The sequence below is a fragment of the Arachis hypogaea genome, chromosome 19 (assembly GCF_003086295.3).
Source record: "Arachis hypogaea cultivar Tifrunner chromosome 19, arahy.Tifrunner.gnm2.J5K5, whole genome shotgun sequence".
Classification (NCBI taxonomy): Eukaryota; Viridiplantae; Streptophyta; class Magnoliopsida; order Fabales; family Fabaceae; genus Arachis; species Arachis hypogaea.
This window is the reverse complement of record NC_092054.1, coordinates 2,995,487-3,022,532: the sequence shown is the minus strand read 5'-3', so window position 1 is coordinate 3,022,532 and position 27,046 is coordinate 2,995,487. Positions and strand designations below refer to the sequence as shown.

Sequence of the window (27,046 nt, the reverse complement as noted above, 5' to 3'; positions counted from 1 at the left end):
GTTGAAAATCTGCCTCTGAAAATGGCCTGAATGTTTGGATTTGGATTGTCTCTTGATGAACTTGGTTCTGGACTTGCTGATGTTACACAATTTGCTTCTTCTTAAATCATCTAGTTTATGGTTGCATAAATTTTGGCACAAATTTTTTTAATTTCTTCATGTATCTTGTTTTATTTTTGATAATTTAAATTCAAATATTGTAAGCTAATTTAAATCTAATTCCAAATCAATGAAAATTACTATAGAAATTTGACATGGTATTCAATGAAAATCCCATTTGATACGAATTTGTGTAAAAAAATAGAGAATTAGGTAGAAATAAAAGAAAATAGAATAAAAATTTTTAAAATTAATGTCAAAAAGAAAAAATAGGATTTCTAATTATATTATGTATTATTATATTATTATATTATATTTCTATTTATAGTATAATTTTTTAATTGGGTTGTAACATACTAATCCTAACATACTAATCCTAACATTCGCAAGCATGTTAGGTATGTTCTAAAGTTTTGGTTTAAAAAAAAACCACTAGAAGAATGATAAGATAAGTAGGTTTCGAAAAATTTTGTAATTAATTTATAGATTTATAAGTAAAATAAAGTATCAAATAATTGCTGAAAAATTTTGTAATAAATTTTTAAAATATTATATGTACACAAAATTAATTATTAAATTAATTACTATATATTTATGTATAAATACATGTATTTAAAGACTAAAAAAATAAATATATATTATTTAACTTATTTTTAATACATATTTTATATTTCAATAAGAGTGACTGATTTTTATCTATATGTAACATAATTAAATAAAGTTATAAATTTAAAAAACAAAACCAAATAAGTCCATAAAAAATTGAGTCTGAGTTTATAGGTTCCTGAAAATTATATTGTTAATTAACACAGTACCAAGATCTATAATTTTGATGTTATAATTTTTCAAATACTTATGAAGTAGTATTTTTTTCTTATAAATCCATAAATCTACTAAAAAATTTTCTCAAAAGTCTACTTATTTTATTACTCAAAATAGAAACAAGGGCAATTTACGTTAGTAAATTGTTTGATCTCCAATATTACGCAAATACATTGTTTCCAAATTTAATACGCAAATGCATTGTTTCACTATTTTATGTAAACCGCTACTGGCAGTAGCAGTTTACAGGTGTGCATAAACCGTTACAACCAGCCGCGGTTTATGTGTGTGAGTGTGTGAGTGTAAACTACTGCTGGCAGCAGCGGTTTACGTGCGTGTGTGTGTGAGTGTAAACCGCTACTGGCAGTAGCGGTTTACGTGTGTGTGTGTGTGTGTGTGTGTGTGTGTAAACCTAGCGGTTTACGTGTGCTGCTTTGCCTATATAAATCGTGGTTGTAGTCGCGGATTATGCATTTAGATGGTTTGTGGAGTTTTTTAGAGAGAGAAAATTCTAGAGAGAGGTAAGAGCAAACCGCTACTGTCCGCATCTACGCACGGGCCTACATCATGATGCTGTTATCGACTCAGTTATTTGGGGACAAGAGTGCGAACCGGGTACATATACGGTGGTTGCCATTTGTGGCAAACCTTGATGACATGGGGAGGTATAGCTAGGGGTCGGCCGCTCTGGCATGGCTGTACCGATGCATGTGTCGGGTAGCGAACAGAAATGTGGCGATGGTTACATGATGCGATGCAGGAGGATGATGCAGGCGGAGAGGCTAGAGCTGAGGTCGATCACCGTGTTCGTCGGTCTAGTGCCAGACGCGGGAGAACAGTGGATCCTACACAGTTTGGTGGTGGAGTTAGTGGGACCGCAGCGAGTCAGGCTGGAGGGGGACATTTACCAGCAGATCTTACTCTCCGATGTCAGAGCCCAGCTCTCACATGTATGCGCAGCCTTCCGATAACTAGGCCGGAATCCATAAGTCGCCTCCGTTGCCTCTTGCAACACCTTGATCGACACCGACGCATCAGCTCGAACCAACGGATAGATTCTCGCACAAATGACATGATAATCAAGTTGCTTGTGGTCGCTTGATATCGATGTGGCCATACACGTGTGCGGACCGTTGTACCTCCTAACTTCCCATGTGCTCTTCCTTTTTCGCATGACTATCCGAATCAACCACGTGCACCCGTTACCAAACTCTTTACATCTCCCTTGGTATTTCAGATTGTCGGACTCCATAACCTTGTACTCAACTCCACGCCGAATACTGTAATCTTTTACACTCAACACGGCTTCCTCTTTACTCTGGAAAGATTGGCCAATCTGAAATTCAGTCATAGGTGTCCCATCATGCATGCCCTGCCCATTGAATGTTGCATCTACATTCTGCTGTTGGCCGACGACTTCCAAGTTCAAAGAAGAGAGGTGGGGAGGGTACTCTTGTGTTGCAGAACCGGAACCTCCATGGGCTGAACATCCACCTCTTGGAATATCATCATCACTATCCCCACCAATATTGACAGGCTCCTCATCTGAATCATCGTCAAACAGTGCATTCTTAACTCGATCCGGTCCGGCATCGCATTCAAAATCAGGAACAACATGACCAATATATGCATGAACAGCCCCAGCACGTTCGGGCTCCGCATTCGGAAAGGCCACTGCTACCACAGGCATCGATGTTGATGCACCACCAGCTGGGGTCGACTGAGGATTAGGTGCCGATGCTCCAGAGCTATCCACACCATCTTCCAACTTCGCAAACAGCTCAGTTATCCTCACCTCCGAAAAACTACGCCTGCAGTGAAACAAGACCTGCAAGTCTTCATCCGACCCGATCACGAAGGTCTCATATCTCACACCAGTTGAGACAACGTCAATGGAAATCTTGTAAAATAATTTTTTTACCCACTTCGTCCCACACGTACCGAGCTTTCGTAATATGCTTTGCTTAATCTCCGCCAACGTATTCGACGATCGGATAAAAACACTAAGCGGTTCTCTATCTGTGAATTTTACACCATGCCTTTTGCTCTTTTGAATTTTTCCAGAGCAGTGAACCAGAGCCACAAAGCTATCCTCCCCCTCCATTTGTGAATAACACTCTACCTCTCCATATTTGGCCCCTCTATGGTTTATATAGGCAGCCACATTCAGCCCATCACACGTAAACCGCTACTGGCAGTAGCGGTTTACACACACACACACATACACGTAAACCGCTACTGCCAGTAGCGGTTTACACTCACACACACACGTAAACCGCTACTGCTAGTAGCGGTTTACACTAACACACGCGCACGTAAACCGCTGCTGCCAGCAGCGGTTTACACTCACACACTCACACACATAAACCGCGGCTGGTTGTAGCGGTTTATGCACACCTGTAAACCGCTACTGCCAGTAGCAGTTTACATAAAATAGTGAAACAATGCATTTGCGTATTAAATTTGGAAACAATATATTTGCGTAATATTGGGAGTCAAACAATTTAGATGCGTAAATTGCCCTAGAAACAATGTACTATATATATTAAAATAGACACGTGTGATGTCTTAATGAGTTTGAAAATCCCTTCTTACCTATTATGTAATTATTTTATGGAAAAGTATAGGTACCAACATATTATCTGCCAACTTATTGCTAACAATAATTAATTATTATATTTTAAATATATATATAAAGAGACACATCCAGAAAATATATTTATAAAGACATTTCTATTAAACACAATCATAAAAAAGACATTTTATTAGACACATCTACAAAGACACTTCTATAAAATACAGTTATAAATAAGAGTTAGCAGAAGTTGGCAGATATACTGTTGGTAAGTAGCGGACCGTTATTTTATATAAACTTTCACCAAAAATGAATTTTCCAGTCTTACAAAGTAGTTTTCTACTATTATGTGAAGTTCCCAAATATTCCATATATGATTCAACATATAGTATTTATTTGTACGTGGCAATAACTCAAGGGCACTCTTTTGAATGTCACGTAATTCTAGAATTACAATTATTACCTATTATAAAAAAGTTCGAATTTATTTTTCCTTTAATTTGTAAAATTTTTTATATTGTTATATATCATTCTACACAACTTGAATATATATATCGTCATTTTATAAGTCTTTTCTATATTTTATATTCAATCTTGTTTAAAATAAGTTTTCTTTATGTATTTATAGATTTATTAAAAAAAAACTAACATATTTAGATTTGAGATTATTTAAATATATTAAATTTGTAATAATCTTAAAAAAATATATTTTAGAAAGAAGGAGGGGAGTAAGTGGTTAACATCGAAATTAAAGAATAATCACATGGATGTGCACATTGACATTAGTATAAAGTGTGATTTGCAAAATTTGTGACCTGAATTAAGAAAGCGTTGGTTCAACTTGGTTAATTCTTTTGTCTGGTCAAATGTGATAGAATCTTTTGCATTAATGGGTATACGCATATTAAGGCCATGCACGAGTGGATAAGAAATTTAATCTCCACCATCCCTATCTGGCTATCTTACCAACAAGAGAATTTGGTATACTCACGATTAATGTCATTTTTTTTTCTTCTGCAATACGTAATAACTAATATTACTATATATTTACTTCATTCAATTTAATCCAAGCGTTTTAAGCGTTTAAATAAGGAGAAGAATCATCATGGTTGAATCTGATTCCAGAAAGAGTATGGGGAATCACCTTGATAATTTGTAGCGGCCCGCCCAACCCGCCCCATCCCACTTAGACCCACTCCGCCAATTAAAATGGGTTCAAAATGTTAGTCCATCTATGGCGGATTGGCGGGTCGGCGGGCTAATCCGTTTGACTCTTTTTTTTTTAAAATAAAATTAATTAAAATTAATTAAAAAATTAAATACAAATAAAAAATAGTCAAATTATAATATAATTTTTTTACTATTTTTTTTATTTTTAATTTCAATAAAATTGTTCAAAATAATATTTATCAATAAAACTATCTTTATTTTAAAAAACAAGTCACAAAATTTGAACAAATATACGAAATTGTAAAATAAAATAAATAAAGTTAATAACTACAAGAAGAATAAAAATAAAAACAAAAAAAATGTTTGAAAATTCTATAATTATTAATTTTATAATAGTAATCACTTTTTTATTTAATAAAAAATAAAAATAAAAATTTTCGGTCTGGCAGACCGGTCCGTCCCGCTAATTTGGCAGTGCGAATTTGGCGAATTTTTTTAATTTGGCGGACTCTAAATCCTAGACCGACCCGTCCTTTTTAGCGGGTCGACCTGATAGATTTAACTCGTTTTGCCACCCCTAATAATTTGATATGATGTTTAATAAAAGTACTAATATAAAGAGAAGAATTTTGAATAAAGAAAGAATCAGAGAGATTTATGGTACCATTATCTGTCATCTAATTTGATTATATTGATTATAGATTTAATAGATAATCGAGTATAATTGAATCATACTCGATTAAATTCGGTCTTAATTAATTTAGATATTGATTTTGGGATGGCGAAATCTGAATCAATTCTAATTAATTTAATATTAATTAAAAATAAATAAAATCTAATAATATATATACATCTTTATCTCTTAATCTAAAAGTCTTTTAATTATAATAATTATTTAAATTTAAATTAATCATGTATGTCATATTTTATTTTTATTATTATTATTATTATTATTATTATTATTATTACATAGTTATAGTATTTAGATAAGTTTTTAAATTTTTTTATGAATTTCATTTTTAATTGGGTATCAATTACTCGGACCAATTTAATTTGAATTTAATCAGTTTAGAATGATTTAGGTTCACTTACAAAAAATTTTAAAATCAAACTAATCCAAATCAATTAAAATTTAATTATTTTGACTCTTATTTTATTTTAAATCCAAACAAACTCGATCCCTGTACACCTTAAAAAAAAATTGTTATGAAAGTAGCTAGATGTCCCACGTAATAAATTTGGAATGAATATAGTAGATAAATAGTAGACATACTAATTGTAATTTTAAATGCAACAATGCAATCCTCACCCTCATACCAAACATGCTTGCCCATGTGTCCAACAGAACAATCTCTTCTGCCATGGTTGATGTTAGTTGTTTTCATATTAGCTAATATTTTAAATTAATATTTTATTTTTGTATTATTAAAATTTAAAAATTATAAATTAATATTTAAAGTTTAAAATTTAAGATTTTTATATATATATATATTTTTTTTTGAAACAAAAAGAACTTAACACACTAAAGTGGAATATATAGGAGCAAAAAATACAACAAAAACACAGGATAACAAATACAATAAAATAGGACATACTCCATTGTTATTTCTGACATTGCCATTAACAATCAAACAGATCAACACCGCATCAATCTCTGTAACTCAAAAACGACTTATTCTTGATTCCTTCAATACCTGTCTCTGAACTCTGGAACACTTTGTTATTTCGTTCTAACTAAATGTTTCAAGTAATCGCAAAAAATCCTATCAGCCACTTCTTTTGCTCAGACTTACATCCAGGTACTCCAATCTAACTCTAAAAAAAATCTTTAACATTCTCCGGAATAGCCAAAACTTTATCAGCACACGTCAACTAAGCGCACTATACCTGCCACGTAAATTCACAGCCAAAAAACAAATGATGCACAAATTCTATATCCTTTTTATACAAAACACAAATATTATCATTATGATGAATAATCCTGAGCCTATTCGGTCCTCTTTCGTGTTGACCTTACCTACTAAGACAAATTATGCAAATAGTTTAACTCTTGGAGAAACCAAGCCTCTCTATATGGTGCTAGTGAAGCTGTAACTTGTGATGATGTCTTTCGAGAGAGTCTCTTTCTGCAATACCTGTACAAATGAATTAGTGGAAAAAACACATGTTTTGTCAAATTTTCATACAACTGTATTCTCTCTACCAACCGATAATCTTACAATCCATAACTGGTCATGAAGTTGATTGAGCAACTCTAACTTCCATTGGAATAGCTCTCTCCTCCACTGAAAGTTCCAAATCCATTCTAACCCATCCCAGAACCCACAGTCCCCTATTGATTCTTGTTGATCTGAAACAGAGAAGAGTCTCAGAAAGTTATCTTTCAAAGAGCCACTTTGTAACCAATCATCCTCCCAAAAACGAATACGTCTGCCATTTTTTACCTCCATAGACAAACCACTGATCATCATATCTCTTACCTGTTGCTCCTTAATATTAAGCTGGTAGATCTTTCCACGGGCCACATCTCGACGATAAAGGTTGTTTTGACAACATTACAATTGGGTTCAAATGATTAGAAGAACATATAACCTTTTTTCACAACGGGCAGTCCTCCTTTGAGAAGCGCCACCACCACTTGGACAAAAGCGACGCATTTCTGATTAATACATCTCCCACCCCCAAACCACCTAACTTTTTCGGAGCTTGAACCACCTCCCATTTCACAAGTGGAATACCATTATTCCCATATTTTTTACTTCACAAGAACTTTCTTTGTAACCCAATTATCTTTTGTACAATCGCCTTTGGTATCTTATACAAGTTTAAGTAGTAAACCGGCAGGCTATTAAGAACCAATTTTATGAGAACTAACTTACCAGCTTTGTTGAGGAATTTAGCTTTTCGTAAGTTCATGTTATCTTTCGCTTTGTCAATGATTGATTTCCAGATCTTCACCAACCGAAGATTCGCACTTAGAGAAATTCCTAGATATCTGACAGATAAAGCAGCTTCAGCACATCCTAGCAAACCATACATATTCGTCACCCATTCCTTTTTACAGTTGACTGAGATCAAGCTTGACTTATTAAAGTTAATATTCAGGCCAGATATCAACTCAAAACAACGCAAAAGTCTCTTATAATTCACAAGCGTCTTTATTTTCTGTGAACAAAATAAAATTGTGTTATCTACAAATTAGAGATGCGATAATTCTATGTTTAATTAGGTAAATTAATCATATCCAAAAATTAGAATAGCCTTGCTCCTATCAGAATTGCAGTTAGCATGCTCGTCATATATCTACTATTTATTTAAAATTACATATCAAGAAAATTAATGATGAAATTCCTATTTTGATAATGTTATATTCTATATGATTTTTTTATTATATTTTGTAAAAATTAATAAAAAATGAGTGACATTGTCAAAATAGAAGTAATGTTATTATTTCCTATAAACTATTTTTTTTCTTTTAGATATAATTTGGATTGGAAATAAAAAAAATTCCTACAGAAACCGATGTGAGTTGCAAAATTTTATTCTTCACTTTTTCTTCTTCATAAATCGTGCTAACGTACGTAGTGATTTATGAGTTTTTCATGCTTTAACGTAATTCACGATGAGTTAGAAAGGTTTACATAAAAATTGTTAAACCTCTTTATAAGTTGTAGCGATTTATATAAATTAAAATTGATACAGGACCCAAATATAATCAATTCTTATTTATTATATTTGAATAATTTTAAATATACTTTTTCTTTATTTAAATATATAATAACTTACCCGCTATAATTATACACCTCTATTATTTTCGAAGTAACAGAAAATGATGCATGAAGGTGCAAGTTTTGAAGTTGAAAAGTTTTTAAGTATACCGGTATATTGGTGTTTCAGTGATTTTTAACCGTTGATCTTAATTATATATATTATATATATTTCTTATAATTAAGATCAACGGTTAAAAATCACTGAAATACCAGTATATCAATATACCAGTATACAAGTATACTTGAAAATTTTCCTTTCAAGTTATTCTAAAATTTGAATGAATTTGTGATAAATAGCTAACCTTGGAAATGGCATATCCGTGGGAGTTAGTATTTAGAATAAAGTGTCCCCATGGTACGGTTTTCCCCTGGACCCAAGTAATTAATTTTGTATAGTTTGACTCATATATGTTGAAATTTGCTGTGTTTTTGAGTGATGATTCTTCACAACAGTTCATAATACTGATGAGAGATACCCTACTTCTTTCGTCATTTCATTTCCTTGCTCCCTCACACCTTCATCAACTACTTTATATCTACATATGCATGCTACCTGCTATATATCATACATATATATATATATATATCACATCCCACATGCATTAATATGTATGATAATAATGTTGCCATGCAATTGTATATGTATGTATGTGTATGTGTATCTGTAATTCTGTATAATATATATATATATATATATATATATATATATATATATATATATATATATATATATATATATATATATATATATATTGAGATAATATTCAATTTGGTACCTGAAATTACACTCGAGCCTCAATTTAGTACTTAAAATTTTAATTGCCTCAATTTAATTCCCAAACTTTTCAATTGACTCTATGACGGAAACCACTGTAGGGACTAACGTGATTAAAATTTGAAAAGTTTAGGGACTAAATTGAGGCAATTGAAACTTCAAAGACTAAATTGAGGCCCGAGTGTAACTTCAGGGACTAAACTGAGTATTTTCTCATATTTTTTTGTGTTTGTATATAATATTATATACGTGGTTAAAAATATAATAATTTATGACCTTTTTTATTAGGTTAAATATTTTAGAGAAATGGTTACATAATATTATATAAGAATTTTTATCACCTAAAAATTTAAAGTTTGCGATCTTTGTTAACCCTAAAATATTTTTTTTTAAAATAAGTCAAATAAAAAGAAAAAATGAGGGGATATGTCAAAAATACAATCATTTATGTAACTCTTTTTATTAGTTTAAATTTTTAGAAAAAGTAGTTAACATAACATGTTAAAGGTTAATTACTTAAGTGTTATCATGTGCACTTTAATGTTGCATTTTAAAAAATACTGAAAATTGACATGAATTTCTCTATGTGCATTTTACTATATAAAAGAACGATAATACTAGTTGAAATTTAGAATTTAGAGTTTAGCGTTTAGTGATTAAAATTTAGAATTTAGAATGTATGATAAAAAATATTTTTAAAAATTAATTGATGTTAGTTGAAAAAATCAAGTTGTTAATTGAACTCTATACTAATTAATTTGAATAACCACTAAATACCCCCATTTTAATTGATAATTTAATTTCCTAAATTATCTTAAGTATGAGCTATTTTTCTTTAAATAATGGTTGATGATTTGCATAGGAGCTAAAGTCCATATAATATAACATCAACAAATTTCATTAAAGAAAAAAGAAAAGAAAAATTATGGAAATAATATATATATATATATATATATATATATAGTTTTCTGACTAAATGAAAATAATTTAAAAAAAAAAAAAGAAAAAATCTAGATATTGATATTACACATAAACATACATATATAAGGGATTCTATATACATGATGCACCTTCTTCATGTAACCCTCCCTAAAGGTAATAATTTATTGCACAGAACCCCCTCAATGAAGCAAATCACATGGCATGTTCCTAGTCATCTAATCGAACGGCCACGATCGAATCGCAATTAATCACAAATCATCAACAGCCGTTAGATGTGTCCTATGTATCCAATTTAATTAGTGCTGGCCTGTATTGGGTTTGGTTTTGTTTAGGGAACAATCTGTCCCCACACTTGTTTCTCATGTGACCGACAATTTCCCATTCCTTGACCTGTCTTTGCTCCCACTATGTCCTTTCCTTTCTCATTTTATATATACAATCACTTAGCTTATGTTAATTTATATCATATATATATAACACTAAGTTCTTTCTTCATTCTTAGGCAAAAAGCATTGTTTCTTCACCATATTTTCTTATCAAAACAAGAGGGGAGAAAAAAAAAATCATTCTCAAATTACAAAAGAATTTAATTTTGATATACTGATCGACTATGGCGAGAGAAAGTCTCGGATTTGAAATCACGGAGCTAAGGTTAGGTTTACCCGGCGAGCCTAAAAGTTTGGTGAGTACTAATAAGAATGAGAAGAAGAGAATGTTTTCGGAGATTGATGGCAATGGTGACAACGAGAAGAAGAGTAACACTGGAGGCAACCTGAAGACTACTGAGTCGAAGGCTCAGGTCGTAGGGTGGCCTCCAGTGTGCTCGTACCGGAAGAAGAACAGCATGAATGAGGCTACAAAGATGTATGTGAAGGTTAGCATGGATGGTGCTCCTTTCTTGAGGAAAATTGATTTGGGAATGCATAAGGGATACTCTGAGTTAGCCTTGGCCTTGGAGAAGCTCTTTGGTTGCTATGGAATGGGTGAGTTTTTATTTTAATTTGCATTATCATTACATTATTTTTTCTTGAACTGTTATATATATAGCTTTCTTATTGTTTGTTACATTACATGATGTTTTCAATTTTCATGGTATAAAAATAGGTTAAACATGCTTAAGTAATAATCAAGACATGCAAAAATATATATAGAGGAGGATTAGGTAGTATATATATTTAATTTTATAAAAAACTGGGTTTTTTTTTTTCAGTTTCTACCTTAATTTCTAGTTTTCCTTTATTTATTTTTTTTTTCGGAATTCATATATAAAAAAATTAAAAAGAGCTTTTTTTTTTTAAAGAGAGAATAATGTTCTGGGCTTTTTTTATTATTTCTTTCGTAAAATTTTAAAAATAAAATAGATAAGAAAAAAAAAGGGAACAGATAATAAAAACACTGACTGTAATATTATATGGAGTGCACGCTTGAACTATATAATGGTGATTTTTTTAAATATATGAGATTTAAATAAGTTAAAAATTTAACATATCCCGTGATCTTGCCTTAACTAGATAGAAAGAAACTAGTGTAAACTACTTACAATATTTTTCCAATATATATATATATATATATCTTAGTTTCTTTATGTTGATCATGATGATGAGGACCACATAGGCATAGATCGTGGACCTTATACTAATTACTATATTAGTAAGGGTAATTAGCAACACGAGAAGGACTATAAGTAACACTTTCCATTAATCCTTTAGTACTATGTAATATACATAATAGAATAAAAGGCTTTTTAGTTATTCTTAAAGCGTTACGTGTATTCTATATATGTAAGTCGACATATATAACTTCAGGGTAGATTATGCTAATTATATAAGTCAAATCTATATTGACCGGCATATATTATTATGGAATACAAACATAAGGATCTTGAAGAATATTTTGTGTAATGTTAATAATAAGCATAGAAAAAAATATAATTGTGTCGAGTTATAGTTTAAAGGTAAAAACTCAGGTGAAGTCAACTTCACGTGAAGTTGATATTTGAGAATCGTTAAATGAAAATTTAGTCAAATTAGTTAAATCATTTAATGGCTCTCAGATATCAACTTCATATGAAGTCGACTCCACATGAGTTTTTACCTAGTTTAAATGTCATAATTTCTTTATATTCGAACCTGCGATCTCTACGTGAATATAAAAAAATTATGTCATTTAAGTTATAGCTCGTTGGCAATTTCACTCCTAATTTAAAAAAAATAGAAAGAATATAATTAATTAGTAATAGCAAAATAATTTAAAAGATTATACATAGATCAATAACCAGTTAGATATACACTAAAATTAATTATCAGTATAAAATATTTATTAAAATATAAAATATATATTAAATATAAATTAAATTATATATATTTATATAAAATTACATCATGATTAATTTTAATAGCTGATTTTAGGGTATAAATAACATTATAATTAAAAAGGGACAAAAGTGGGACAACAATTATAATTAGTATGTTTAATAATAATTAGACATTCTCCTTATAATTAGGTGATGGCGTGCATATATATATATAAAGCTGAACTGGCAAGTAATCATCTCATAGACAAAAGAATTTATGCACACTGGATTATGTTGTATATAATAATGATACTAATACTAATTAACTATTCATAAGCACTCAATTAGAATGTGATTAAAGGTAATAAGGGAACCAAACATATAAACACATCAAAAAGCATATATATAGAATAATGACACAATTAAACATTTTGGTTTATGAAAAAAAAATTAAATTAAATGATTATATATGTCGGCAGGGGAAGCATTGAAGGATCCAGAGAACTGTGAACACGTTCCCATTTATGAGGACAAAGAGGGTGATTGGATGCTTGTTGGAGATGTTCCTTGGGAGTAAGTCCCTAATTATTATCACCCTTAATTTAATTAGCTTCCTTCTAATTTTATTTTGTTATATCTATATTGTTAGATCTGTTATTTTTATTTAGGTTAAATTATATAATTAGTTCTTATATTTTTAGTAAAATTGTAAATTGGTTCCTATATTTTAAAAGTTTGTAATTGGATCTCTAACGAGAATTAAAATTTGTAATTTAGTTCCCGCCGGTCAAAAAGTGTTGATTTAACAAAATATTCTCAGAATATACTAAGAATATTCTATTAAAATAGAGAATATGTTAAGAATATTCTATTAATTTAAACACTTTTTGAACGATGGGGATTAAATTGTAAATTTTAATTCTCTTTAGGACCCAATTATAAATTTTTAAAGTGTAGGAACTAATTTGTCATTTCACTGAAAGTATAGGGACCAACTGTGTAATTTAACCTTTTATTTATTATATTGCAATACCAAACAAATATAAATATATTTTTTATTATGATAATATTAGAAAAGAAAAAAATTCAAAATTTATTTTATTTAATATTTTTAATTATTATTAAAATAATAAATATTAAATAAGATAAATTTTAATTATTTTTAGCTAATTTTTTTTGTTATCAAATATTTTTATTTTTATTTCATGAAATAATATGTGATCTATATACTTTTGATATACGATATGAAATAAATTAAAGACTAAACATAAAAATAAAAAAAATTATTCTCTTAATCAAATTTTTTATAAGCGTTCTACCACTTGCTAAACAAAAGGAAAATTATTTTCAAGATTTCAAAACATGCATATATTACTTCATTTACATTTTTATTTATTTAATATTTATTTTTTAAAAAAATAGTATTATATATTGTATTTTTTTCTTATGGGATAATAATAGAGGGGTTTGACTAATTAGTATTTTAATTTTTAAGAACACTTGTTATAGGTTATAAATTAATATACTTAGATAATATATTTAATTTAAATACATTGATTAAAAATATATTATAGAGAGGGTTCAAATTATCCTAAAAAGCACACAAAAAATGGAACAATTTCCCGAATTTTGGGTGGAGGAATCTAAGTATGTCTGAGACAAGTGATAATCTTGAAAGATACTAGCCAAGTAAACCACCAAAATATTTTGTCTACTGTTATAGAGTCAGCTTCAATAATCATCCACTAATACCAACAACTATGTTCCATTTCTTGAATTCAATCATTCTATTTGCTATTTAGAAATTAGAATATAAATTTCGGTTACTTAATTCTGATGTCTAGCTTCTTTTTTTTTTTTAATTTGGTCAATTGCCATTATTGTGTTATTGGTGGTGCTTAATTAGGTTTAATTACTCAACTACTAATTAAACATGCATGCCTGTTTGATTACAACCTAATCAATCATCAACTAAGCTATTTGTCCCAAGATTATTAGTTAAAAATAATTATTAATAAATACTAAATAAAATAAATTTTAATCTTTTTTTTTGTCTCCTTAGTATTACTGATTAGTTAAATATATAGCATGATATCCAATTTGTTCAAAACTGTATTTAACTCAAAAAGATGAGTTTGCCAAAATCATTTTGTAGCAAAAATCATAGGATTGTGTAGTTCTTATGTTTTCTATTTCCATGTCATGAAAACAGAGAATAAAATTTTAGTTGGCATTTGTTATAAGAAATTTTAATTTATTTTTGAAAATTGTCCATGAATATATTATTTCTATGTTTGTTTTAATTTTTATAAATAATTTATCTCTAAAAAAAATTTATTGTCAAAACTCGAAATTGTTATCGTCATCCAAAAAAAATGAATATTTGAGAGTTTATGTTAGCATATAAAATTACTAATATATTTCTTGACTGTTATATTTCTAAAAAAAGAATTCTTCTATTTATTGATATGGGGTATTTTGAGAATTAAAGATCTATTCCTAAAAATATGTATAATAAAACAAACAAAATTGTAATTTGTTATTGGAAATATTAAAAACAATTTCCAATAATTTGTACTATTAAACAAACAAATCTTTTTTATAATAGTCGAAAATAACATTTTCGGAATATATTTTTTAACTTTGAAAACAAATTCTCTCTTAAAATTTTAATAATTAATAATAGTTAGAAAAACCCCAAATAATTTCACATGATTTCAAATTCAAAAAATTTTATACATTTATTAATATTTTTCAGATTTAGAATGAAAGAATGAAATTAAAATTAGAAAAAAAAATTAATCTGAAAAAGAAAAAACAGAAAACGAACCAAAATAAAAACAACCTTTTTTGAACTGAAAAATTCAACAACTTTTTTAAAAACTGAAAATTGAACAACTTTTAAAACTTTCAAATTAAACTTCCCCCTTCCCCTTCCCCATTTTTTAAGCTTGAGAGTAGTAGAAAATTTTTATGAATATTTATTTATTTATTTATTTTAACCGACAATATATCTTGGACCCCATATAACCGACATGCGTGAATAATCCCTCGTTATAATGTTGAATACATCAAATTGAGAATGGAGAAACAATCATTCATAATGGGGTACTCTGAAAAAGCCATAGCCATTATTTTTAGATTGGATGCACCAAAGTAATAAAGAGAATATTTAAATAAAGCTTCTTAGTTGGCCACATTTCCAAGAATAATAATTGTCTCCATCAATAATTATATGGACTTTTCAAAAACCAACAAATTAAACATAAATAAGTATTCCTAAATAATCATTATGATTAGAGTGAATATCCAACCGATTTCTGACAATTATCTCGAAAGGACAACGAGGTCAAAAAAAAATATTCAACTCGGTCCCTGATCTTTTTTTTTGGATTGATTAGTCTCTGTGCCAAAAAAAAAATAACATTGACTTTTTTTGACACAGACTAATTAGTCCCATAAAAGTAAATCTTAGGGGCCGTGTTGGTATTTTTTTTTTGTCAAGAGTCTCGTTATCTTTTGAGATAATTGTGAGGAACTATTTTGAATTTTTCTCTTATGATTATTATAATTATTTATTATGTTCATTTTTGTTTGAAGTTGTAACAATAATATTATTCCTTTTTCATATGTTAAAATTATTTTATGAAAATATATAGTATTGAAAAAATAATGTGATTATATTAATCATGGAGGTAATTTAATTTTGCAGAATGTTTATGGAATCATGCAAGAGGCTTAGGATTATGAAGAGATCAGATGCGTGGCAAATTGAAAGGACATATATAGAGATAGATGAAATTAAGGAAAAAAATGTTTAGTAGTCTTCTAATTAATTAATGTTGTTGTGCACGTTTTGATGATTATGATTATTATTATTATTATTTTATTATTATTTTATATTTGTGTTTTCGTTTCTTTTATATTATATTGAGGAAATTAAGCATGCCTTTATATATTTTTATATATATAGCTTGAATTGATGTACGACTATGAATCAAATTCTGTTTATGTATTAAGACTTAATTAATTATATGTACTTAATTAAATAGGAAACTCGTCGTTTTAGCTAGATTATTAATGTTATTGTTGTGCCATGTTTTTTTGTTTTATAATCTTCATTAAGGGTTATGATCATCTTTTTCACTTGATTATATCCTTTAATTTGCTTATATGATATTCATTATAACTAAGATTCTGTTGTCTTTGTAATTGTATGTAAACATATTTACGAGGCTTGTTACACATATAAGTCTTTTTGGTTTACAAGTCTTATAAGTTGGCACAAGTATAATAAAACACACGTACTACACTCTCACATTCAAGAATAAATAAGCGCACGTTATTCAACCACTTCCTGTTTCCAAAGCGCGCTACTCACCATGTATTATGAACGACTCTTCTTCTTTTTCCTCCATGAAAACGATTTTTTTGCCAAATTTGAAGATAATGGAACTTCAGAAATACACTCAAACGATTACAAAAATACACCAAAAAATTACAGAAATACACCCAAACGGTTACAGGAATTCACCCAAATGATTATAGAAATACACCCAAAGGATTACAGAAATACACCAAAAAGATTTAAGAAATACACCCAAAATTCGTTGAAGTACACCTTATGCATAATTCAGAACTCTTTCTCTTTCTCCTCCTCATCTTCTGCTGCTTCTTCTTCTTCAAAAACGATTTCAGAGCTTGATGTAAAAAAACAATGGAAATTAAGAATAACGAAGAAAGAAAATAGAGAGAAAAGCACGTAAATAAAGAAGAAGAAGAAAAGAATAAGAAGAGGAAGAGGAAGAAGAACGGTTCGAAGCGCGTTAGTATAAATGACTTGTAAAGACTTGTACAAAAAAACGCTTGTATGTGGAGAATTATCCTTTATATTATCAAACTAACCATTTTTAGTAGAGGTGTTAGAGATGTAATTATTTGTGTATTTTTTTATTAGTTTAAATTTTTTAAAAATAATATAATAATATAGTATCAAAGATTTCATAATTAAAATATTTAAAATTCAACCGTCATTGACTTTAAAAAAAATTAACATAAGATGATGAATAAAAAAATTGTATAAAGATTTATACAAATTCAAAAAAAAAATCTTAAATAAAAAAACGTGATAGAAATATAATTAATTATAAGAAAATTCAAAAAGTCTAGACCATATGATGTAGAGGAGAATTAAGTGGTTTTCTCCATATCTATATATGCATATATGTAATTATTATTAAGAGGGTACATATCATCATTTAAAAAGTAAAAAAGAAAGTGTTAAAAATATTTTTGTTAAAAGAAAAAATTATATACACAGTATAGTACTACATGAATATGCCTCAAAATTGATTATTATCAACAATTATCAATATTTTATTATAAATGTAAATTCGCGTTGATTATGATTATGAAACTGCTTTGATCATTATAAAAAGAAAAACAAGGTGAAAAAGAACAAACACAAAAATGAATGATGCATTTTAATAAATTAGATTTAAAATAATTATAATTAAAGACAAATTTACATTATAATTAATCAAACATCTGTAGTGATTTAATAGTGTGTGACAAACTAGAGCCACATTCCTTTAAATTTAGTGAAATTTATCATAATTTTTACGAACAAAAATATCATATACATACTAAAAATTAATCATAAATTAAATATTATATATATATATATATATATATATTTAATATGGTAATTAATTTTTGGTACACATAACATAAAATTGTTTTTCTCTTTATATTGGCTATCATTACAATGATTACATTGACTATGCAATTTTGATAATTTTTTATTATTTAATAATTTTTTTAAGCTAAAAAATATTTTTAAATAATAAATAATTATTAAGATAAATTATACTTTTTGTCTTTAAAGTTTGTCAAAAGTTTCAAAAATATCCGTAAATTTTATTTTATTTCAATTTTGTCTAAAAAGTTTTCGATTTGCATCAAATATATCATCGACAGCTAAATTTTTAAAAAATTTAAAATCAATCTAATAATAATGCATGAAAATTATGCTTGATTTGTTTGTGTTGAGGGGTTGTTTTTATGAAATTGTTGTTAAATCAGTTTTAAATTTTTTGAAAAATTAGCCATGAGGGGTATATTTGATACAAATAAAAAACTTTTGAAATAAAATTAAAACAAAATAAAACTTAGAGATATTTTTAAAACTTTTATCAAATTTTAGGGACAAAAAAATATACGTGACCATAATTATTACCTTAATAACAACACTTTTTAGATGTGACTAAAGATGCATAACTTCCATAACCACAGTAACAATAGACATCATAACATGTAATACATTATGAAAGAATAATTCTGATTCATGAACTCTGTGTATTTTTTGTTTCTGACAACTGAGATGCACATGATAAGAGCACACAAACCAAGCTCTATCCTAAATTCTTAATTCTAGGTACAGAATCTTGTCTATGTTCCCATTAATACTTAATTACCCATAGTTCTAATAATTACTAACTAATTAACCCATAGCGTTATTCAATTCCTACTTAATTAAATTGAAAATAAGTGTAAACTACTAATTGTTTGTTTAACATGTATTATTGACCCTACTCTTTTAATTATATATTTAAGGTTAAATTACACAGTTGATCCCTATATTTTTAATGAAATTGCAGATTGATCCCTATATTTTAAAAATTTGTAATTGAGTCCTTAAAGATAACTAAAATTTGTAATTTAGTCTCCGTCGTTCAAAAAATGTTTGATTTAACAAAATATTCTTAGTATATTCTCTATTTTAACAGAATATTCTCAACATATTCTGAGACTGACGGAGACTAAATTGCAAATTTTAATTCTCTTTAGGGATCCAATTATAAACTTTTAAAGTATAGGGACCAATTTGTAATTTCACTAAAAATGTAGGGACCAACTGTGTAATTTAACCTATATTTAAAAATGATGATATTACATATTCAAAAACACATGTTTATTGAGCTAAATGTGGATCAAAATAAAACATTACAGAAGCAACTTCATGTGTTCATATACATCCAATGGTTCAATTCATTGTATAAGGTAAGGTCCACTTAAATTATTGTTAGTATAGAAAAGTATTGAACTGTATGTGTGGGCATGGTTATTATTATTGGGGTCACATTCTCAGAATGGTAGGTTCAATAAATTAAACCAACAATCTTTTATTTCTCATGTAATAATAACCACCGTCCCCACAGGTAATGGTGGTTTTTTAATTTTCCCATAATATATTAAACACAAAAATAATTATAATTTAGTGGTTACATAATAATAAGGAGTATAATTTAAAGGGATTGTATTCAACATTTTATAATAACTATTCTTGAATTATTTATAGAAAATTTTTGTGAGACCAAAATGGTTACTGAATCAGTGAATCCAAAGTCATCAATTCCTTTTTATATATCGATAATACTATATGAACAAGTTATTTTAGAAATTAAATTAAATTTAATTGATTCAATAATTTATTAGTATAATAAAAATAAATTAATAAAAATACACATAAAAAGAATAAAAAAAGATTTTATTAGAATTAATTATTAGATTTAATTATAAAAATAACGTGTTTATCTAACCTTTTTCTTTTTATACAAGTAATAAATTGATTTTATAAAATGAAGACTATGATGAATATTGTTACGGTAGTTATATCGTGGTTTGGTTATACAACTTTAGCAACATTTAAAATGTTAAAATTAAGGTTATACTTTTTATATTTTTGTAATAATTATTCTTATTTTTAAATAAAAAATATTTTCAAATATTAAAATTATTATTTTAATTTTAGTAATATATATTTTTAAGCGTTGCCAAAGTTATATAGTTATTGTAACCACCATAAATAATCACTCACCATAACATGCATCTTTTTACAACGACAATAATAATAATAATAATAATAATAATAATAATAATAATAATAATAAAAAAAAAAAAAAAAAATTATATCCAACTCTCTCTTAAATAAAAGGTAAGTTACCTTTATGACAAATTCAATAGTTATTAAATGAAATGAATTATATTATCAAGATTATTAATATTAATTCTTAATTTAACTTAAATTTTGATAACTAAACTAATTATTATAGTAAAACCACTTGAACTTTATACCTATAAAATTATACAATTCTTATATCAACTCCATTAACAATTATAAAATTCACTCTTACTCAATTAATTTTACTTTTTATTATTTTAAATTTGTGATTTGACCTTTTGATTTTTTTATTGTTTTTTTAGGTTTTTTTTGTATTGTTAGATCTAATTAATATATGTGTGGTTTAAAAAAATTATAAAATAAGATATCTTTTGTAACTTTTATAATTTACAAAATTTTTAATATTTAATTAATTTAATTTAATTGTCAAAATTCAAGTTAAATTAAGAGTTAATGTTAACTATGATGACATAATTCATTTCGTCTAATAGTTATTAAATATGTCATATAAGAGGTAACTTATCCTTTATTTAAAAGATATTTTGATAAAATTTACCTAATAATAATATAAAATTAAGTTGAATTGAGATATTTTATATTAGGTTAATTATGGCCAACTTCTATTGAAACTATTCTATTTCTATATTCAGACGAAACAAATACTCGGTATGCTTTTGCAATGTTCTCATTACAGTGCACCAACAATTATATCATATCACAACTTATGATATTTGATTCAATATATATAATGTCATTGTGGAAACTTCCCCAACCTTGTTGAAAGAAAGAAAATCAATCTCTTCTCTAAGGTGACAAAAAGAAGAAAAGATTTGAAATTGATGAAAAAGTTGTGTTCTCTCAAATGAAGAAAGGAAATAAATGAAAAGAAAATACAATTATTCAATACATAGAGCGGGGCATAGCTATATATATGGCTATAGGCTTCAAATAAAAGATATATATATATATATATATATATATATATATATATATATGATGATAAATTGCCAAAAATGTTATTTAAAAATTTAAAGCTAAATATAGCCAAGACATGATAAAATCAAACTTCTCTTCTCACCATAAATCATGTTAACATAGGATACAACTATAAAGCCTATGTGGTTTTTGTTAAGACCACCCATGTATGTGATAATGAAATTTGGCATGGTCATCAATTGAACCACTACTTTAATTTTAGATTAAAACCTCTTTCTGGCCCATATTCTTTTTCAATTTAGATAACTTGTACTTTAACGATTGAAAAATGACAATTCGTTCCTTATCTTTCTATTTTATTTGACACATGAGTCCTTATATCCTTCTTTATAATTAAGATCAACGGTTAAAAATAATTGAAACACCGATATGACCGTACACTTGAAAATTTTTCTATTTTATATTAGGCTAATTATGGCCAACTTCTATTGAAACTATTCTATTTCTATATTCAGACGAAACAAGTACTCGGTATGCTTTTGCAATGTTCCTGATCTTAAATAATTAAGATCAACGGTTAAAAATAACTGAAACCCCGATATGACCGTACACCTGAAAATTTTTCTATTTTATATTAGGCTAATTATGGCCAACTTCTATCGAAACTATTCTATTTCTATATTCAGACGAAACAAGTACTCGGTATGCTTTTGCAATGTTTCCATTACAGTGCACCAACAATCATATCATATCACAACTTATGATATTTGATTCAATATATATAATGTCATTGTGGAAACTTCTCCAACCTTGTTGAAAGAAAGAAAATCAATCTCTTCTCTAAGGTGACAAAAAGAAGAAAAGATTTGAAATTGATGAAAAAGTTGTGTTCTCTCAAATGAAAAAAGGGAAAAATAAAAAGAAAATACAATTATTCAATACATAGGGTGGGGCCATAGCTATATATGTAACAGCCCAGACCATCCACTAGCACGATATTGTCCGCTTTTGCACACAAGGCCTCACAGTTTTGCCTTTGATGATAGGGATGATAGCCGAAACCCCCCCACACTCACTCGTCAAAACGCGTCATGCTAGGGAGAGATATCTACACCCTTATAAGGCATGCTTCGTTCTCCTCTCCAACCGATGTGGGACCTTACAATCCACCCCCCTAAGAGAGTCCAGCGCCCTCACTGGCACATCGATCCGGGTTCTGGCTCTGATACTATCTGTAACAGCCCAGACCACCCGCTAGTACGATATTGTCCGCTTTGGAACACAAGGCCTCAAGGTTTTGCCTTTTGACGATAGGGATGATAGCCGAAGCCCCCCACACTCACTCGTCAAAACACGTCATGCTAGGGAGAGGTATCCACACCCTTATAAGGCATGCTTCGTTCTCCTCCCCAACCGGTGTGGGACCTTACAATCCACTCCCCTAAGGGAGTCCAGCGCCCTCACTGGCACATCGATCCAGGTTCTGGCTCTGATACCATCTGTAACAGCCCAGACCATCCGCTAGCACGATATTGTCCGCTTTTCCACACAAGGCCTCACGGTTTTGCATTTGACGATAGGGATGATAGTCGAAGCCCCCCACACTCACTCGTCAAAACGCGTCATGCTAGGGAGAGGTATCCACACCCTTATAAGGCATGCTTCGTTCTCCTCCCTAACCGATGTGGGACCTTACAATATATTGTCCGCTTTGGCACACAAGGCCTCACGGCTTTGCCTTTGACGATAGGGATGATAGCCGAAGCCCCCCACACTCACTCGTCAAAACGCGTCATGCTAGGAAGAGGTATCCACACCCTTATAAGGCATGCTTTGTTCTCCTCCCCAACTGATGTGGGACCTTACAATCCACCCCCTAAAGGAGTCCAGCGCCCTCGCTGGCACATCGATCTGGGTTCTGGCTCTGATACCATCTGTAACAGCCCAGACCATCCGCTAGCACGATATTGTCCGCTTTGGCACACAAGGCCTCACAGTTTTGCCTTTGACGATAGAGATGATAGCCGAAGCCCCCCACACTCACTCGTCAAAACGCGTTATGCTATGGAGAGGTATCCACACCCTTATAAGGCATGCTTCGTTCTCCTCCCCAACCGATATGGGACCTTACAATCCACCCCCTAAGGGAGTCCAGCGCCCTCGCTGGCACATCGATCCAGGTTCTGGCTCTGATACCATCTGTAATAGCCCAGACCATCCGCTAGCACGATATTATCTGCTTTGGCACACAAGGCCTCACAGTTTTGCCTTTGACGATAGGGATGATAGCCGAAACCCCCCACACTCACTCGTTAAAACGCGTCATGCTATGGAGAAGTATCCACACCCTTATAAGGCATGCTTCGTTCTCCTCCCCAACCGATATGGGACCTTATAATCCACCCCCTAAGGGAGTCCAGTGCCCTCGCTGGCACATCGATCCAGGTTCTGCCTCTGATACCATCTGTAACAGCCCAGACCACCCGCTAGCACGATATTATCTGCTTTGGCACACAAGGCCTCACAGTTTTGCCTTTGACGATAGGGATGATAGCCGAAGTCCCCCACACTCACTCGTCAAAACGCGTCATGCTAGGGTGAGGTATCCACACCCTTATAAGGCATGCTTCGGTCTCCTCCCCAACCGATGTGGGACCTTACAATCAACCCCCTAAGGGAGTCCAGCGTCCTCGTTGGCACATCGATCCGGGTTCTGGCTCTGATACCATCTGTAACAGCCCAGACCACCCGCTAGCACGATATTATCCGCTTTGGCACACAAGGCCTCACGGTTTTACCTTTGACGATAAGGATGATAGCCGAAGCCTCCCACACTCGCTCGTCAAAATGCGTCAAGTACTCGGTATGCTTTTGCAATGTTCCTGACCTTAATTATATATATTATATATTTTTTTTATAATTAAGATCAACGGTTAAAAATAACTGAAACACCAATATGATCGTACACTTGCTTCCACTAGGGGCATTTGCTTCATTCTGACCTATCTCAACAAGCCCACCTAAGAGCCTATTGAAATTCAATCAATGGCACAGCGTCCGATTCGATCACTCTTTCTTTCTCTTGCGCCACGTCGAAACGTATGGGCACTGCCTAAAGTTAAGTAAGAAGGCATCGGGGTGGCTAGCTTCCCTTCTTTTCCGGTTCTTGACTTGCATTGTGATAGATGCAATTTTTCAAGTCTTGATTGAGGGCTTTGCACCCGGAGCATTGGCAGAAGTCCCTCAAGCATTGAAAAAAGAACAAAGACAAGGATTATACCTATAGGAGAATCTTGACTAGTCTCATCGGCCCATTTCGGACCACTCTTGGCGTTGCTCTATTGGGCAGAGGTTTCTCGATCAACTAATTGACGAAAGAGGGGGAACCTGATTTGAGAGTTTTTAAGTAAGTGGGCGAACAGCGTAACGAGTCTAAGGTTACAAAAGCGTTCGCCAACTTTGATAGGTAAACGCATTGCAAGCAAATAGAGCAGAGAGCCCTTGCTCTGTGCCTTATTTTCCGGTACCGGTAGCGAAGAGTACTGACGCTATTGGAATCTCTTATCGGATCCGTTAGCGGGTAGTAAACTTGGCAGGGAGAGAAATACTTTTCAAAATTCGATCAAATCGATCGAGAATCTTATCTCTTTTTAAACGCCCTTTTCTTCTATTACTGATCGGGGGAACTCACTAATCAATCTGATTGATTAGTTTTGACAATTTTTCCAGCTTTGTAAGATTTGCTAAAATTTTTCTATTTTATATTAGGCTAATTATGGCCAACTTCTATTGATACTATTCTATTTCTACATTCAGACGAAACAAGTACTCGGTATGCTTTTGCAATATTTCCATTACAGTGCACCAACAATCATATCATATCATAACTTATGATATTTGATTCAATATATATAATGTCATTGTGAAAATTTTCCCAACCTTGTTGAAAGAAAGAAAATCAATCTCTTCTCTAAGGTGACAAAAAGAAGAAAAGATTTGAAATTGATGAAAAAGTTGTGTTTTCTCAAATGAAGAAAGGGAAGAAATGAAAAGAAAATACAATTATTCAATACATAGAGCGGGGTCATAGCTATATATATGGCTATAGGCTTCAAATAAAAGATATATATATGATGATGATAAATTGCCAAAAATGTTATTTAAAAATTTAAAGCTAAATAAAGCCAAGACATGATAAAATCGAACTTCTCTTCTCACCATAAATCATGTCAACATAGGATACAACCATAAAGCTTATGTGGTTTTTGTAAAGACCACCCATGTATGTGATGATAATGAAATTTAGCATGGCCATCAATTGAACCACTATTTTAATTTTAGAGTAAAACCTCTTTTTGACTCATATATTTTTTCAATTTAGATAATTTGTACCTTAACGATTGAAAAATGACGTACAATTTGTCCCTTATCTTTTTTTTATTAGACGCATAAGTCCTTATATCATTCTTTTTCATTAGACGCATGAGTCCTTCTGTAAGAATTTTTGACAAAAGATAACAAAAAATGTTTACGTGTGTCGTAACTTGTATGACCTAACCTTCATCAATCCTACGTGAATGATAACCATTCGATTGAAACTGCTTAACTCCTACATAATCATCAAAACAATGTCCTAATCAAATGGTTATTATCTCTCTCCAGCATTATTTTGATGACTATATAGAAAATAAACAGTCACAATCAAATGGTTATCATCAATACAGGAAAGACAAGTCATATCATACAAGCTAATTGTCATATGTAAGTATTTTCTGTTACTTTTTATCAAAATTCTCATAGAAAAACTCATACGTCTAACAAAAAAAAAAGATAGGAAGTAGATTGAAGATTGTCATTTTTCAATCGTTAATGTATAGGTTGTCTAAATAAAAAAAGTCAAGAACCAAAAAAAAATTTTACTCTTAATTCTATACTCTTAAATTTCTATAGTATATTAAGTTTCTTCTTCTCCTATTCAAAGAAAAAGAAAATATATCATACTCTATTGTATTGCAGCAAATTTATATAATTTTAAAAATTAAAAACATTTCAATTAATATTTTTATTTTTAATCGAATATTACGTATAGTTTTAATTTATAGTTTAATATACAAGATATTTATCATTTTTTTTAGATATAAATCATATATTTCCTCCTGGATATACACATGTTACTTGAAAATTTCTATAAATAAAAGTTTGTTCTTTTGTAAAAAAAATCTTAGATGCCCTCGAAAAATATTAAAAGTGCTCGGTTATGTATGTGTGTCATTTAGTCAAATTATTATTATCTTTTTAAATTAATTAATATATATATGAGAAATAGGGGTCCATGTTGCCATGGTTTGCCACTACTTTAGGAAATAAGAAGAGATGACAATAACCTTATGTTTTGTCCAAGAGTGAGTGTGATGGAGGTGGAAGCATTCATTTGTTATTTTGTTATTCTTCCTTTTTGCTTTTGAGTTTTTGTTAAGGATTTGGATTTCCTTGACAATGCACCTTCCATTTTGTTTTGGTTGTTAAACTTGTTTCTATCAATCAATTCATTGCTAAAAGTTTAAATTATAATTTTTTTTTAAATATATCAGTATACTGATGTTTCAGTAACTTTTAACTGTTAATTTTAATTATAAAAAATATATATAATATATAATTAAAATCAACGGTTAAAATTTACTGAAATACTACCGATATATTT

The 27,046-nt window shown here is 29.8% G+C and overlaps 1 protein-coding gene across 1 annotated transcript; it reads left to right on the top strand.

Annotated features, from left to right (window-relative positions):
* The first annotated feature begins 10,288 nt into the window (after positions 1 to 10,288).
* On the top strand, positions 10,289 to 16,502 carry LOC112779296 (auxin-induced protein AUX22). Its single transcript, XM_025823545.3, has 3 exons — positions 10,289 to 11,136; positions 12,926 to 13,019; positions 16,159 to 16,502. Exons 1-3 carry the CDS (start codon positions 10,764 to 10,766, stop codon positions 16,265 to 16,267), a joined length of 576 nt encoding a protein of 191 aa, XP_025679330.1. The 5' UTR covers positions 10,289 to 10,763; the 3' UTR covers positions 16,268 to 16,502.
* The last annotated feature ends 10,544 nt before the right edge of the window (positions 16,503 to 27,046 follow it).